The 13,705-nt window shown below is 49.2% G+C and overlaps 1 protein-coding gene across 2 annotated transcripts in view; it reads right to left on the bottom strand.

Annotated features, from left to right (window-relative positions):
* The window catches only part of ALPL (alkaline phosphatase, biomineralization associated), a 90,511-nt gene that overhangs the window by 30,210 nt on the left and 46,596 nt on the right, over positions 1–13,705 (bottom strand). For both annotated transcript variants that reach the window (XM_038376929.1, XM_038376930.2), the window contains 2 exons: positions 11,533–11,707; positions 10,635–10,810 (listed from right to left, as the gene is read on the bottom strand). In XM_038376929.1, coding sequence (XP_038232857.1) covers positions 10,635–10,810; positions 11,533–11,707 — 351 coding nt within the window. The remainder of the gene's footprint in view (positions 1–10,634; positions 10,811–11,532; positions 11,708–13,705) is intronic.

Below are 13,705 nucleotides of genomic sequence, written 5' to 3'. Positions count from 1 at the left end.
CCACGTGGGCACCAATGATACTGCCAAGAATGACCTTGAGCGGATCACTGCGGACTACGTGGCTCTGGGAAGAAGGATAAAGGAGTTGGAGGCGCAAGTGGTGTTCTCGTCCATCCTCCCCGTGGAAGGAAAAGGCCTGGGTAGGGACCGTCGAATCGTGGAGGTCAACGAATGGCTACGCAGGTGGTGTCGGAGAGAAGGCTTTGGATTCTTTGACCATGGGATGGTGTTCCATGAAGGAAGAGTGCTGGGCAGAGACGGGCTCCATCTTACAAAGAGAGGGAAGAACATCTTTGCCAGCAGGCTGGCTAACCTAGTGAGGAGGGCTTTAAACTAGGTTCACCGGGGGAAGGAGACCAAAGCCCTGAGGTAAGTGGGAAAGCGGGATACCGGGAGGAAGCACAGGCAGGAAGGTCTGTGAGGGGAGGGCTCCTGCCTCATACTGGGAATGAGGGGCGATCAACAGGTTATCTCAAGTGCTTATATACAAATGCACAAAGCCTTGGAAACAAGCAGGGAGAACTGGAGGTCCTGGTGATGTCAAGGAATTATGACGTGATTGGAATAACAGAGACTTGGTGGGATAACTCACATGACTGGAGTACAGTCATGGATGGTTATAAACTGTTCAGGAAGGACAGGCAGGGCAGAAAAGGTGGGGGAGTAGCACTGTATGTAAGGGAGCAGTATGACTGCTCAGAGCTCCGGTACGAAACTGTGGAAAAACCTGAGTGTCTCTGGATTAAGTTTAGAAGTGTGTGCAACAAGAGTGATGTCATGGTGGGAGTCTGCTATAGACCACCGGACCAGGGGGATGAGGTGGATGAGGCTTTCTTCCGGCAACTCACGGAAGCTACTAGATCGCATGCCCTGATTCTCATGGGTGACTTTAATTTTCCTGATATCTGCTGGGAGAGCAATACAGCGGTGCATAGACAATCCAGGAAGTTTTTGGAAAGCGTAGGGGACAATTTCCTGGTGCAAGTGCTAGGGGAGCCAACTAGGGGGAGCGCTTTTCTTGACCTGCTGCTCACAAACCGGGTAGAATTAGTGGGGGAAGCAAAAGTGGATGGGAATCTGGGAGGCAGTGACCATGAGTTGGTTGAGTTCAGGATCCTGACGCAGGGAAGAAAGGTAAGCAGCAGGATACGGACCCTGGACTTCAGGAAAGCAGACTTTGACTCCCTCAGGGAACAGATGGCCAGGATCCCCTGGGGGACTAACATGAAAGGGAAGGGAGTCCAGGAGAGCTGGCTGTATTTCAAGGAATCCCTGTTGAGGTTACAGGGACAAACCATCCCGATGAGTCGAAAGAATAGTAAATATGGCAGGCGACCAGCTTGGCTTAATGGTGAAATCCTAGCAGATCTTAAACATAAAAAAGAAGCTTACAAGAAGTGGAAGGTTGGACATATGACCAGGGAAGAGTATAAAAATATTGCTCGGGCATGTAGGAAAGATAGCAGGAGGGCCAAATCGCACCTGGAGCTGCAGCTAGCAAGAGATGTCAAGAGTAACAAGAAGGGTTTCTTCAGGTATGTTGGCAACAAGAAGAAAGCCAAGGAAAGTGTGGGCCCCTTACTGAATGAGGGAGGCAAGCTAGTGACAGAGGATGTGGAAAAAGCTAATGTACTCAATGCTTTTTTTGCCTCTGTTTTCACTAACAAGGTCAGCTCCCAGACTGCTGTGCTGGGCATCACAAAATGGGGAAGAGATGGCCAGCCCTCTGTAGAGATAGAGGTGGTTAGGGACTATTTAGAAAAGCTGGACGTGCACAAGTCCATGGGGCCGGACGAATTGCATCCGAGAGTGCTGAGGGAATTGGCGGCTGTGATTGCAGAGCCCTTGGCCATTATCTTTGAAAACTCGTGGCGAACGGGGGAAGTCCCGGATGACTGGAAAAAGGCTAATGTAGTGCCCATCTTTAAAAAAGGGAAGAAGGAGGATCCTGGGAACTACAGGCCGGTCAGCCTCACCTCAGTCCCTGGAAAAATCATGGAGCAGGTCCTCAAAGAATCAATCCTGAAGCACTTAGAGGAGAGGAAAGTGATCAGGAACAGTCAGCATGGATTCACCAAGGGAAGGTCATGCCTGACTAATCTAATCGCCTTTTATGATGAGATTACTGGTTCTGTGGATGAAGGGAAAGCAGTGGATGTATTGTTTCTTGACTTTAGCAAAGCTTTTGACACGGTCTCCCACAGCATTCTTGTCAGCAAGTTAAGGAAGTATGGGCTGGATGAATGCACTATAAGGTGGGTAGAAAGCTGGCTAGATTGTCGGGCTCAACGGGTAGTGATCAATGGCTCCATGTCTAGTTGGCAGCCGGTGTCAAGTGGAGTACCCCAGGGGTCGGTCCTGGGGCCCGTTTTGTTCAATATCTTCATAAATGATCTGGAGGATGGTGTGGATTGCACTCTCAGCAAATTTGCGGATGATACTAAACTGGGAGGAGTGGTAGATACGCTGGAGGGGAGGGACAGGATACAGAAGGACCTAGACAAATTGGAAGATTGGGCCAAAAGAAATCTAATGAGGTTCAATAAGGATAAGTGCAGGGTCCTGCACTTAGGATGGAAGAATCCAATGCACCGCTACAGACTAGGGTCCGAATGGCTCGGCAGCAGTTCTGCGGAAAAGGACCTAGGGGTGACAGTGGACGAGAAGCTGGATATGAGTCAGCAGTGTGCCCTTGTTGCCAAGAAGGCCAATGGCATTTTGGGATGTATAAGTAGGGGCATAGCGAGCAGATCGAGGGACGTGATCGTTCCCCTCTATTCGACACTGGTGAGGCCTCATCTGGAGTACTGTGTCCAGTTTTGGGCCCCACACTACAAGAAGGATGTGGATAAATTGGAAAGAGTACAGCGAAGGGCAACAAAAATGATTAGGGGTCTAGAGCACATGACTTATGAGGAGAGGCTGAGGGAACTGGGATTGTTTAGTCTGCAGAAGAGAAGAATGAGGGGGGATTTGATAGCTGCTTTCAACTACCTGAAAGGGGGTTTCAAAGAGGATGGCTCTAGACTGTTCTCAATGGTAGCAGATGACAGAACGAGGAGTAATGGTCTCAAGTTGCAATGGGGGAGGTTTAGATTGGATATTAGGAAAAACTTTTTCACTAAGAGGGTGGTGAAACACTGGAATGCGTTACCTAGGGAGGTGGTAGAATCTCCTTCCTTAGAGGTTTTTAAGGTCAGGCTTGACAAAGCCCTGGCTAGGATGATTTAACTGGGACTTGGTCCTGCTTTGAGCAGGGGGTTTGGACTAGATGACCTTCTGGGGTCCCTTCCAACCCTGATATTCTATGATTCTATGATTCTATGAAAGCGGTGGATATGATATACCTTTAGCAAAACTTTTGATATGGTCTCCCACAGTATTCTTACCAGGAAGTTCAAGTAGTATGGATTGGATGAATAAATTATAAGGTGCATAGAAAGCTGGCTAGATCATTGGGCTCAATGGGTAGTGATCGAGGGCTCACTGTATAGTTGGCAGCCAGTATCAAGCAGAGTGCACCAAAGGTTGGTCCTAGGGCCAGTTTTATTCAACATCTTCATTAATGATCTGGATGATGGGATGGACTGCACTCTCAACAAGTTTGCAGATGACACTAAACTGAGGGTAGGGATAGGGTCCAGAGTGACCTAGACAAATTGGAGGATTGGGCCAAAAGAAATCTGATGAGGTTCAACAAAGACAAGTGCAGAGTCCTGCACTTAGGATGGAAAAATCCCATGCACTGCCATAGACTTGGGACTGAGCGGCTAATTGGCAGGTCTGCAGAAAAGGACCTTTGGATTACAATGGATGAGAAGCTGGATATGAGTTAGCAGTGTGCCCTTGTTGCCAAGAAGGTTAACAGCATATTCGGCTACATTAGTAGGAGCATTGCTGGCACATCGAGGAAATTATTCTCCTCTATTCGGCACTGGTGAGGCCTCATCTGGAGTATTGTGTCCAGTTTTGGGCAACGAAAATGATTAGGGGGCTGGGACACATGACTTATGAGGAGAGGCTGAGGGAACTGGGCTTATTTAGTCTGCAGAAGAGAAGAGTGGGGGTGGATTTTATAGCAGCCTTCAACTACCTGAAGGGGGGTTCCAAAGAGGATGGAGCTCGGCTGTTCTCAGTGATGGCAGATGAGACCATTACTCCTTGCTCTGTCAAGTTGCAGTGAGGGAGGTTTAGGTTGGATATTAAGAAAAACATTTTCACTAGGAGGGTGGTGAAGCACTGGAATGGGTTACCTAGGGAGGTGGTGGAATTTCCTTCCTTAGAGGTTTTTAAGGTCAGGCTTGACAAAGCCCTGGCTGGGAGGATTTAGCTGGGGTTGGTCCTGCTTTGAGCAGGGGGTCGGACTAGATAACCTCCTGAATCTCTTCCAATCCTGATATTCTATGATCCTATGGGCCCAGAGCAGAGCCCTAGGTCTGAATGGGCCTGACTGGCTAGCACCTCAGATCCCGAGTCCAATGCTGCCCCGAGCTGTGTCTCTGGGCATTTGCTTTGAAGGGGTTTTTTTGCTTTTTTTTTTGTTCAGGCACAGATTTCCCTTCTCAGAAGGTGACCTGTAAAACTGCAAAAACAAAAATATTAAGGGAAACAAGCCTGCTGCCCTCCTGTCTAATTATTTCCCACCCAGGCCAGAGTTAAAATAATAAAACACATGCCTGTTAAACCACTAACAGGCTTGGCTGTTTGGTTTGCGGTTATTTTGAAGCAAAGAGGGATATTCATTTACAGGACAGGCACCAGAGAACGTTTCTGCTGGATTCCACAGCCTGGTGCTGGCAGGGGGTAGAAACTAGAAGGACTGATTTTTATTTTATTTTTTGCAAAGGCTGCATTAATGAGACTGTGCCTCCATGGCAGGTACCTACTCCGCTACAGCTGCCCCAGCCGACTTGATGCCTCCCTTGTAATTTTCACATTCTTTCTTTCCATGGCCATAAGACACTTAATGACTTTGTGGCCTCATTGGCAAAAAGCACATTGAGTGGCCACATCAGTGGGCTAGACCTCTGTGGTGGCAGAGAGATTTCTGTGGCATCAGGGAATCAATGGGCACCAGAGCATGGACCTTTACTTCTAGTGCCAACTGTGATCTGAAAGTCAGCATTGGAGACAACTTATTACTCATTTCTTTCTGCCTTCTCGCAGCCCAAAATTATAGCCTTTCACAAGCTGTCAGGAAAGTGGTTTCTTCCAAAGAAGAAAGCTAATTCAATCCCAGACCACAAAATCTGGGACAGATCCAAGCTGCCAAGGTTTTCCAGGGGGTTTTCATTCCACTCTAATGCTAATGGGAGCATGAAACAAAATCCACAGGGTCCATATGGAAATCAGTCTACACATTCCAGGGGGCTCGTTTCCTGCTTCTAACGTGTTTTTCCTCTGTGGAGTAGAGTTCTTATGCCTAGTAATACTGAGACCACCATTCGGGATAAAATTAGATCCAGCCTGAACCTCTGGCCTGAAATCAAATCTCTACCACAGATGGATTTAGCTACGTAACTATTACACTTCTGTTTTCTGTGTCTATGTTACATCTGAGGCCTCTGCTGCCTGAAAAGCCTGGCAGCCACTTTGGGCCAGATTTGCAGAAGAGCCCAGTTCCCATTTAGGTACCTAAATGAAGTGCCAGATTTTCAAAGTTACTCTGCTCCCAGTGAAAACCACAGAGAACTCCCCTCTTTACTGAGAGCAATGGAGAATCTGGCCATGTATGTCTCGTTCAGCGCAGGCTGGCCCAGCCGAGACTGGCCCTGTGTTTCCTCATGGAGACTTTATTGTAGCTTGTTCCCGATTTTTATTTCTCTCCATCTACAATAAAGGTTAACCTGGATGAAAATATCTGGAGTAACACAGGTAAAACCAAAGAAGAAGACAGGCTTTGGGTTTAAAAAAAAAAAACACAACACCAAACAGTTTGGTAAATGGTTTTTTCCCCTTAAGTGTTCAGATCTCTGGACCCAGCAGGCTCAGAAAAGCAACCAAAAGGGTTCAGAGAAACATCCAGAGCAGCCAGCACTGAGGACCACCCACTGCCCATAGTAGAGGAGCATGCTGGATACCAGAAGTGTATCTGAGCAGTTCTCATGGCAAAAGGTGGTTCTCAAAGCTCTGCTCACATGAAGAGTCTCCAACAGACACACCTAAGCTTCCCATGGCACCTGGAAAATTGACTCTGAGCCACGCTCCTGCAATACCTAGGCATGCCCATTAGTAATTATTTGTGTAATAGCCCAGCCACAGAGCAGAACCCCACTGTGCTAGGTGTTGTACACAAACAGAACAGAAAGATGGGCCCTGCTTTACTCAAACATGCCACAGTAACTCAGGTCTCCCTTGCTCAGCCAGCCAGGCCACGGTTAGGATGGGACACTTCCCACAAAGGCCCAGGTGCTGTAGAAAGTGGTGAAAGCGATTGAGCAGGGGCTGCTCTTTGCTCCGAACCAATGCCACAGTGAGAGGCGTGTTTGTAAACAAGAGCATGCTGACAGCAGCTTTCCACAATGTTTATTGTGATTTCTCCTGCCTTGAACCTGGAATGCAGATGAATGATTAACTGGATTTGAAGGTTATCTAGTTCCACTAACTTCTGTCAAAGCCTGTCTACTCTGTCAAAAACCTGTTCTGTAATTTCCTATAGGCAGATGGCTGTTGGATCCCCCCTTTTGCCACACTAACTGCCTGGCACCCTGGGCCAAGAGACAGCTCCTCAATAAGGAGTCCCGACGCATACCTCTACACTTCATATGCACTGGGGGATTATTTCTCCTGCAGTGGAAGCACACCACTGTCAGAAGAGGCTGTCATGGACACTCCTACTTTTGCATGAACAGGTCTTGCATTTAGGGCCAAATTCTGGTCCCGGTGAAAGCGCTTGAGGGAACAGATGGATCCCATGACCCCTGAAGGTCAACAGACCAGGGTTTTGTCAGACCAATGTGAAGAGAGAGTTCCTAGTATATAATAATCCAGTCTGGAGATGACAGAGGCCTAGATCACTATGGAAAGGCCCAGATCTTCTCATCTCCCTGTACCCAAGAGCAACAAAGGGGACTGTCAGTGCCCAGAACCTGAGACACAAAGCCTTGATTTGGAAGCACCAGCAAATGTCCCCAGAAGCCTCAGAGCAGCCAAATCCAGCCAGTCTCCTCACTGAGATGTTCAAGCAATGGGACCGAGAGAGTGAATCCTCCAAAAGGCATATGTGTCACGTAGGCCCTTGGCATTGGCACCAGCTGGAGGCTGTGGCTTCCTCCTTGTTCCCCTACCACTTCACAGTTGAAACAAAAAGGCAGCCATTTTGCTGAGCCCAGCGGCAGAGGTGGCCATCTTGTTGAAAAGCCAGTGCCTTTGTGATCCTTACAGATGAGAATGCCCAAGATCAGAGGTTGTAATGAAGTTTCTAAGTTGCTTTGATAGCCCTTGCGGTTACAGACCCCTGGCTCAGACACCCTTTATTTGAAATACCCCACGCCAGCACCCAAGTTACAGTGATGAAGGCCCATATCTTTGGGCACATCCAAATTATGAACCCTGCCGAGAAACAGCCCTTCTCATGCGGATACTCCCACAGGCCTGGCTTCCAATGTTCCTTTGCGGGGGGGGGGGGGGGGGGGAAGAGGTGGCCTTGCAGCCCCCTGAATAGCCCACCACCCCCTCTTAGGCTTTCAGGAGGGGACCAAGCTAGCCCACACCAGCTCTCCAGGCACAAGCATCAACATTTGCTTTATTAAGAGTCACAAAGGCGGCTGTCCAGGCCAACCAGCTGCTGGCAGATCCCCAAGAACATTCCCTTTCTTCCCACTCAGTCCCTGCCATTTTCATTGCCAAAGCCTCTCACAATCACTTCATGCCTTTGCCATCAGGAAAGGAGCCATTAGCTCAGGACAGGCTGGTGGATCCCAAATGCTTACTGGGAAGCAGCAGGCACCAGCTATTTATCCCCATGGAAGCAAAGCTGGAAGCTCTGGGAAGGATATCCTTGTTCTGCTGATGCTCCGGGACTACCTCACTAGGGCCTGATCCTGACACACGCCAGGCTCATTGGGGATGGAGGGTGCCCAGCACTATGTCGAGCTGAGCTCTCAGCCAACTCCTTTCACTTGCCACAGTCCCTGATTGAGCCCAGCTTTCAATATTTGCCCCTGCTAGATGGCTGTTGGATCCCCCCTTTTGCCACACTACCTGCCTGGCACCCTGGGCCAAGAGACAGCCCCACCAGATGCCACTTTGCTAGCAATATTGCTGCCAGAGGAAGGCAAGTTGGGTGGAGCAGAGCCAGCACACAGCTTAGGGTAGGACAGGAGAATTCTGATGGGTGAGCTCCACCAGGATGCAGAGCGTGTCTGCAAAGCAGGCAGTTTTCTCAGAGCCCAGATAAGCCAGTTGATCCAGTGTTATTAATCTGAAAGCCTTTAATTGTCAGTGTTCCTTGGATCGCTGTGTGGGGCCTAGTCAGGCTTCCCTTTGCTCCCCTCCTGCTTCCTAAGCAATCATGGCACACCGCAGTGCGGCCAAGGGTGAGATACAAGCTCATTTGGCTAATAAGTGTAGAGTTCACAGTGTTTTGAGGTGGCTTGGGAGCAACATGGGAAAAGTACCTCCTAATTTCCTCACCCCAGCCCTGCCCCCCCTCCAAACAACCCCCACGGGGGGACACCAAAGACAGAGGAAGATGTAGATACTAACTTGGATTATCAGGGACAAGTTTATATTCTGTTGCACTGGAATCCTGCGTCTAGGTGCTACCATAATACAAATAACTAATCACTCTCAGAGGAAGATAATGTGGCAAGGGAGTCCTGCCCAGATTGGAACACATCCCTTTGCAGTCAGGGTCTTCTTCAGCCTGCTTTATGAACGCCACTGAAATCTGCCTGGTCTCTTAGGGCTTGTCTATCTGGCAGCGGTTTGACACGGGACTACATCAAACACACATTAGGTACTTTTCACTTCACACCAGCAGGGTCTACATGGGGCAGTTAAAGCACGACACAATAGTGTGCTCTACATATTCTGCACTGCGCTGCAGTGTAGATCAGCCCTTAGACGCCATTAGGGCCAGGCATGCTTGTTTGGAGAAGATAAAAGCCAGCCTAAACCTTTGTCCAAATCCAGGCATGGAGGGTCAAGGAACTGCAAATAATTTCAATGTTTTATTATTTTTGCAGAGCCTCTCCTTCGCAGGTGGAGTTGGGATTGAAGGGGCTGACCTGGGGCAAGGGCTATCAATGCAGTGTAGCACAGTCACATACCGCACTTTCCATGCAGAGATCTCAAAGTGTTTTGCCACAGTAGGAAATGGCCATTATCCTCATTTTAAAGGTGGGGAAACTGAGGCACAGAAAGGGGAATGGTCTTCCTCAAGGTTATCCAGCATAAGAACTTAACATAAGAACAGTCATACTGGGTCAGACCAAAGGTCCATCTAACCCTGTCTTCTGACAGTGATCAATGCCAGGTGCCCCAGAGGGAATGAACAGAAGAGGTAATCAAGTGATCCATCCCCCTGTCACCCATTCCCATATATTGGCAAACAAACATATGTGCACAATCTACTGCAAGCAATGTCTCATTTTGATGATTCACATGGGCAGAGTTTAGCATACCACCATCTTTTCTTCCCACTAGTCTGACCTGACTACAAATTTATCCCATATTTTCATAGGCTCTGCTCTTCCCCAGGAATCAAGGATGGAAAGCAAAACAAATTTTTTGAGAAGGGTCAGGGAACTTCCAGAACTCCTACTTCTAGAAAGGACAACCGATTGGTTCCCCCTCCGCTACTGATTTGCTCTGACATTGCACAGCTCCAAAGTACACAATGCTGACACGACTTGAGTAACAATAAGATTTAAGTGAACTCTCCAAGGTCCAAAGTAAACGGAAGCCGCGCTATACGTATACAGAGGAATGTTTTTCAGTTGCAATAGTTTACCTACCTACCTAAGGACAACAGTAATATACAAATTCAGTTGGGAAAAGCCCAGGTACAGAACAGCAAAAGTCCTTTCCCATCACCATAAAGGGCTATACCCTGCATCACCCTCATGGTTAGCCCTCGACCCAGTTCAGCAAGTCAATGGCAGAGCAGGGAGCAGAGTCAAAGTTTGCTACCTGCCAGGATGGCACCCTTCATACTGCACCATGCTGCCTTTCATGATGAACACTGTTCCCAGGCCATCTCAAGCCTAGCAGAAGTATCCACATTTCTGGGTGTTGATCCAAACTGACCATCCAACCCTTCCTAATCCATCCCCCAATAATTGTGTTTTGTCCAGTCCAATTTGACAGTGTGCCAGGCAACGGAATTTTCTAACAGCCCCCCATGGGTATGAACCCACAACCTCCAGCACTGCAGAACATACTTCCACCTCTTGTGCTAAAGGAGGAACTCCATTAACTGGAAGCAGCAGCAGGTTCTTTCCTTCTATGTGGCCCAGCCACCAACTGGGGTTGCAGAACACATTTTACATGTGTTACAATTTCATGATCAATCAATGCCAGCTCCCACCAATACCAGCCCTCACCATATTATACCCAAGCCCCCCAATCCTCCCCAACCCCAAGAATATAATGCTATTCATCCACCGGCTCGGCTTTTCTCTACACTATACCTCGATGTCTGGGATGTTGTCAAAGAGCTGCTGGGTGATATCTTTGCAGCCCTGCTGGATGGCCTCCGGGGGCATCTCGTTATCCGAATACCAGTCCCTGTTAGCAGAGTGGGCATAGGCAGCACTGGGAGTGGCGTGGTTTACCCGTGTGGTGGTGACAATGCCCACAGACTTGCCTGCAGCAGGAGAAAAGGGGTTAACAGTGGGATGAGTGAGTGGGGAGTGTGTCATGTGGTTTGATGGTTAGAGATATAAAGGGCCTGATCCCCATCTCTGAGTGTAACCATGCTGCATTTACCCACGAAAGCTTATGCCCTAATAAATCTGTTAGTCTTTAAGGTGCCACCGGACTCCCGGTTGTTCATGCTGTATTGACACCTGCGTAGGAGAGACCACCACACAAAGCATTCTGGGATGCTATCATGCAGTGCACCCTCCACCAATCATTTCCCCCTTGCTTACCTCATGTTGGAGGGACATGTGTTTTCTAGCCACAGCCCTAGAGGGGGCACTGTAGGATATGCCCAGAACAGACAGGAGATGGGGGATTTCACTGGGGAATGTCCCAGGTATTTCTTTTCAAGGGATACATGGAAGGGGGTACTGTCCATTAGTTTAGGATGAAACTTCACATTGCTTTGTCCAAGGTGTCCTTGGCATGGCAGTTGTTTCTGCGGTCAGGGATTTTTTTCCCCAACCTTTCTTTGGAAGGGGAGCACATCTGGGAAGTCCTGCTCTAAGGGACAGGAATGCCAGAAACAAAGAAATCGATTAAATCAATCAACTTGACCTGGCCATGCCCCTGTCCTGCCCACCCTCTACTCTGGCCGCTGGGCCCAGCCCACAGAGAGATGGTCTGTATCACACATGACACCTTACAGCCTGCCCACTTGCTCACCTGCTCCCTTCGCCCACTTGAGAATCGATGTGACCTCATTGCCCGCTGTGGTATTGCACTGAGCGCGGGTCACGGCTGCACTCACACCCACCGTCCCCTCGTTGGCCTTCACCCCACAGAGATAAGCGGTGGCAGTGCCTGCACTGTCTGGCACCTGGGCGTTGGTGTTGTAGGTCTGCAAGGATGAATAGCAGGGTTGAATGAACAAGACCAGTGTCAGCAGCCTCTGTCACAAGGCCGTGGCCACTTGCCTTTCCTCCCCAGAACAGACATGAAGGAAACAGAGTCCCAAACCTCCCAACTGTATGTACCAGGGACTGGTCTGCTGATGGCCTATGGGGAAAGGAGCTGGGATGAGTTAGCAAAAAGGCAATGAACATATTCAGGCTTCGGGAGGCTGGTGCATTCTATGACTAGGAGCTGGATTCCAATCTCCAGCCAAAGAACAGATCACAACACCAGCTGCCTTCAGGGCAGGCTTCAAGCCCAGATTCCATAGTGAGGTCTCTGTGGGGTAAGGCACTCGGGATGGGCGTGGGAAAGCAGAGACACTCCATGCAGCTGGCATTCAGTGGGTGTGAAAAAAAGAGTGGAATCTCTCCTGCACCTTGACGTGGACACTGCTAACAAGAGGGGCTGAGATAAGGAAAGGAGTGGGTTGCTTTGTCTAACATTCTCCTGGGTACTGCTTTTCTTTGATGCCCTCCTATCCGTCCTCTCAGCATGTAAATTACACTGGTTTTGTGCACAAATTGGTGAAAGTTTCACTACTTTGCTCCATGTACCATGTATATAATTTGCACAACTACAGGCCACACAGCTGGACTGGGCCCAGAGACACCGCCACTCATGCCAGGTCTGGATTCTGCCCCATGGTAACTCAAGGGTTGCAAGAAGACTGCCCTGAACCTCCCATTCCAGAGAGATGCTCCCATTCCCAACGAGGCCAGGCAGCTCTCCTGCTCTCTGCCTTGTGATTCTCCCCCAGTTCTCACTCCCCATCCTCACCCACAACAAACTTCAGGGCATTTAACTGTTACTTCAGACAAACACTGACTAGTCAGGCACCCCAGCCTCCCTGTGGGCCCTGGCCAACCCTGCCAAGTTGGCACCAAGACTCCCATTGCCCTTGGTGGGATGGGGCCCACCAGTGATGCCAGGAAATCGCTTCAACTGCCAACCTCTGCAGCATGCAGGGGCAACTTTGGGAGATGCCCATGTTCTCAACCCTTTCACCTGCTAGCACTGATATGACCCCCTTGTCCTCCACCCACCTGACAGCCTTCCCCCTCACCGGGCTGAGCCCAACGGTAAGTAGCAAGGGAGAGATTGCCTTAAGGGGTGTGCCAGTGCCTTCAGGCTCGACTCCCACAGCAGAAAAGGGAGCTGGCACAGCAGGACCCCTACGCCTCATGCCATCACCCAGCTGCCCAGTCCCTGTCTTTCAGCTCCATGCATATTTTAACTCAATCCAGAACATTTTTAACCTGGCACCAGACAGGGACACTAGGCAACACATATTTGAGTCTATTCAATTAAAATTAAAAAAAAAAAAACAAACAAAAATAACCTTGCAAAAAATAAAGTTTTTCCTCCAAAGGGGGGCATCCCTCACCCCCTGCCTTGTGGCAAGCAGCTGGCTAGTCTCACCCTGCACTCCACTGTGGTGAGATGCACTATGACACAAACATGGATCAAATCAGGGCTTCAGTTCAGACCAGGGAGGCAACAGCAGGTGTCTCGGTGCCAGACCATCCACCCATGGCCAGCTGCATGCCAGCAGATGGGCTGGGTAAAGAGCACAGCCCTGAAAATGCTGGTGCCAAGATCCCTTTTCCAACCCAAATGCCAGGGACTCATTTCCAGGGAAAAGCAGTTAGAGGGAAATGAAATGGCATTTTTAAGAACAGCTCATCTATGCAGTGTTTTACCCTAAGAGCTGCCACTCTGCGAATGAGTTATTGGTCCCTGTGATATTAGGGACTGTACCTTCAAGGGCTGAGCTTCCCAGACAGCCTGGGTGGGGTGCCATGAAGTTCATGTTATGCACAGACAGTTGGAACCAAACTTAGAATAAAGCAGATCTCTTGTAAACTCCGTAAGCTCTGTGCGACCACTGACCACCACAGCCCCCTGCTCCACAGGCTCAGAGAATGAAAGCAGGCAATGGGTT

Source organism: Dermochelys coriacea, chromosome 18 (assembly GCF_009764565.3).
Source record: "Dermochelys coriacea isolate rDerCor1 chromosome 18, rDerCor1.pri.v4, whole genome shotgun sequence".
Classification (NCBI taxonomy): domain Eukaryota; kingdom Metazoa; phylum Chordata; order Testudines; family Dermochelyidae; genus Dermochelys; species Dermochelys coriacea.
Note: the sequence above shows the minus strand (reverse complement) of the source record. Positions and strands in the feature narration are given on the sequence as shown.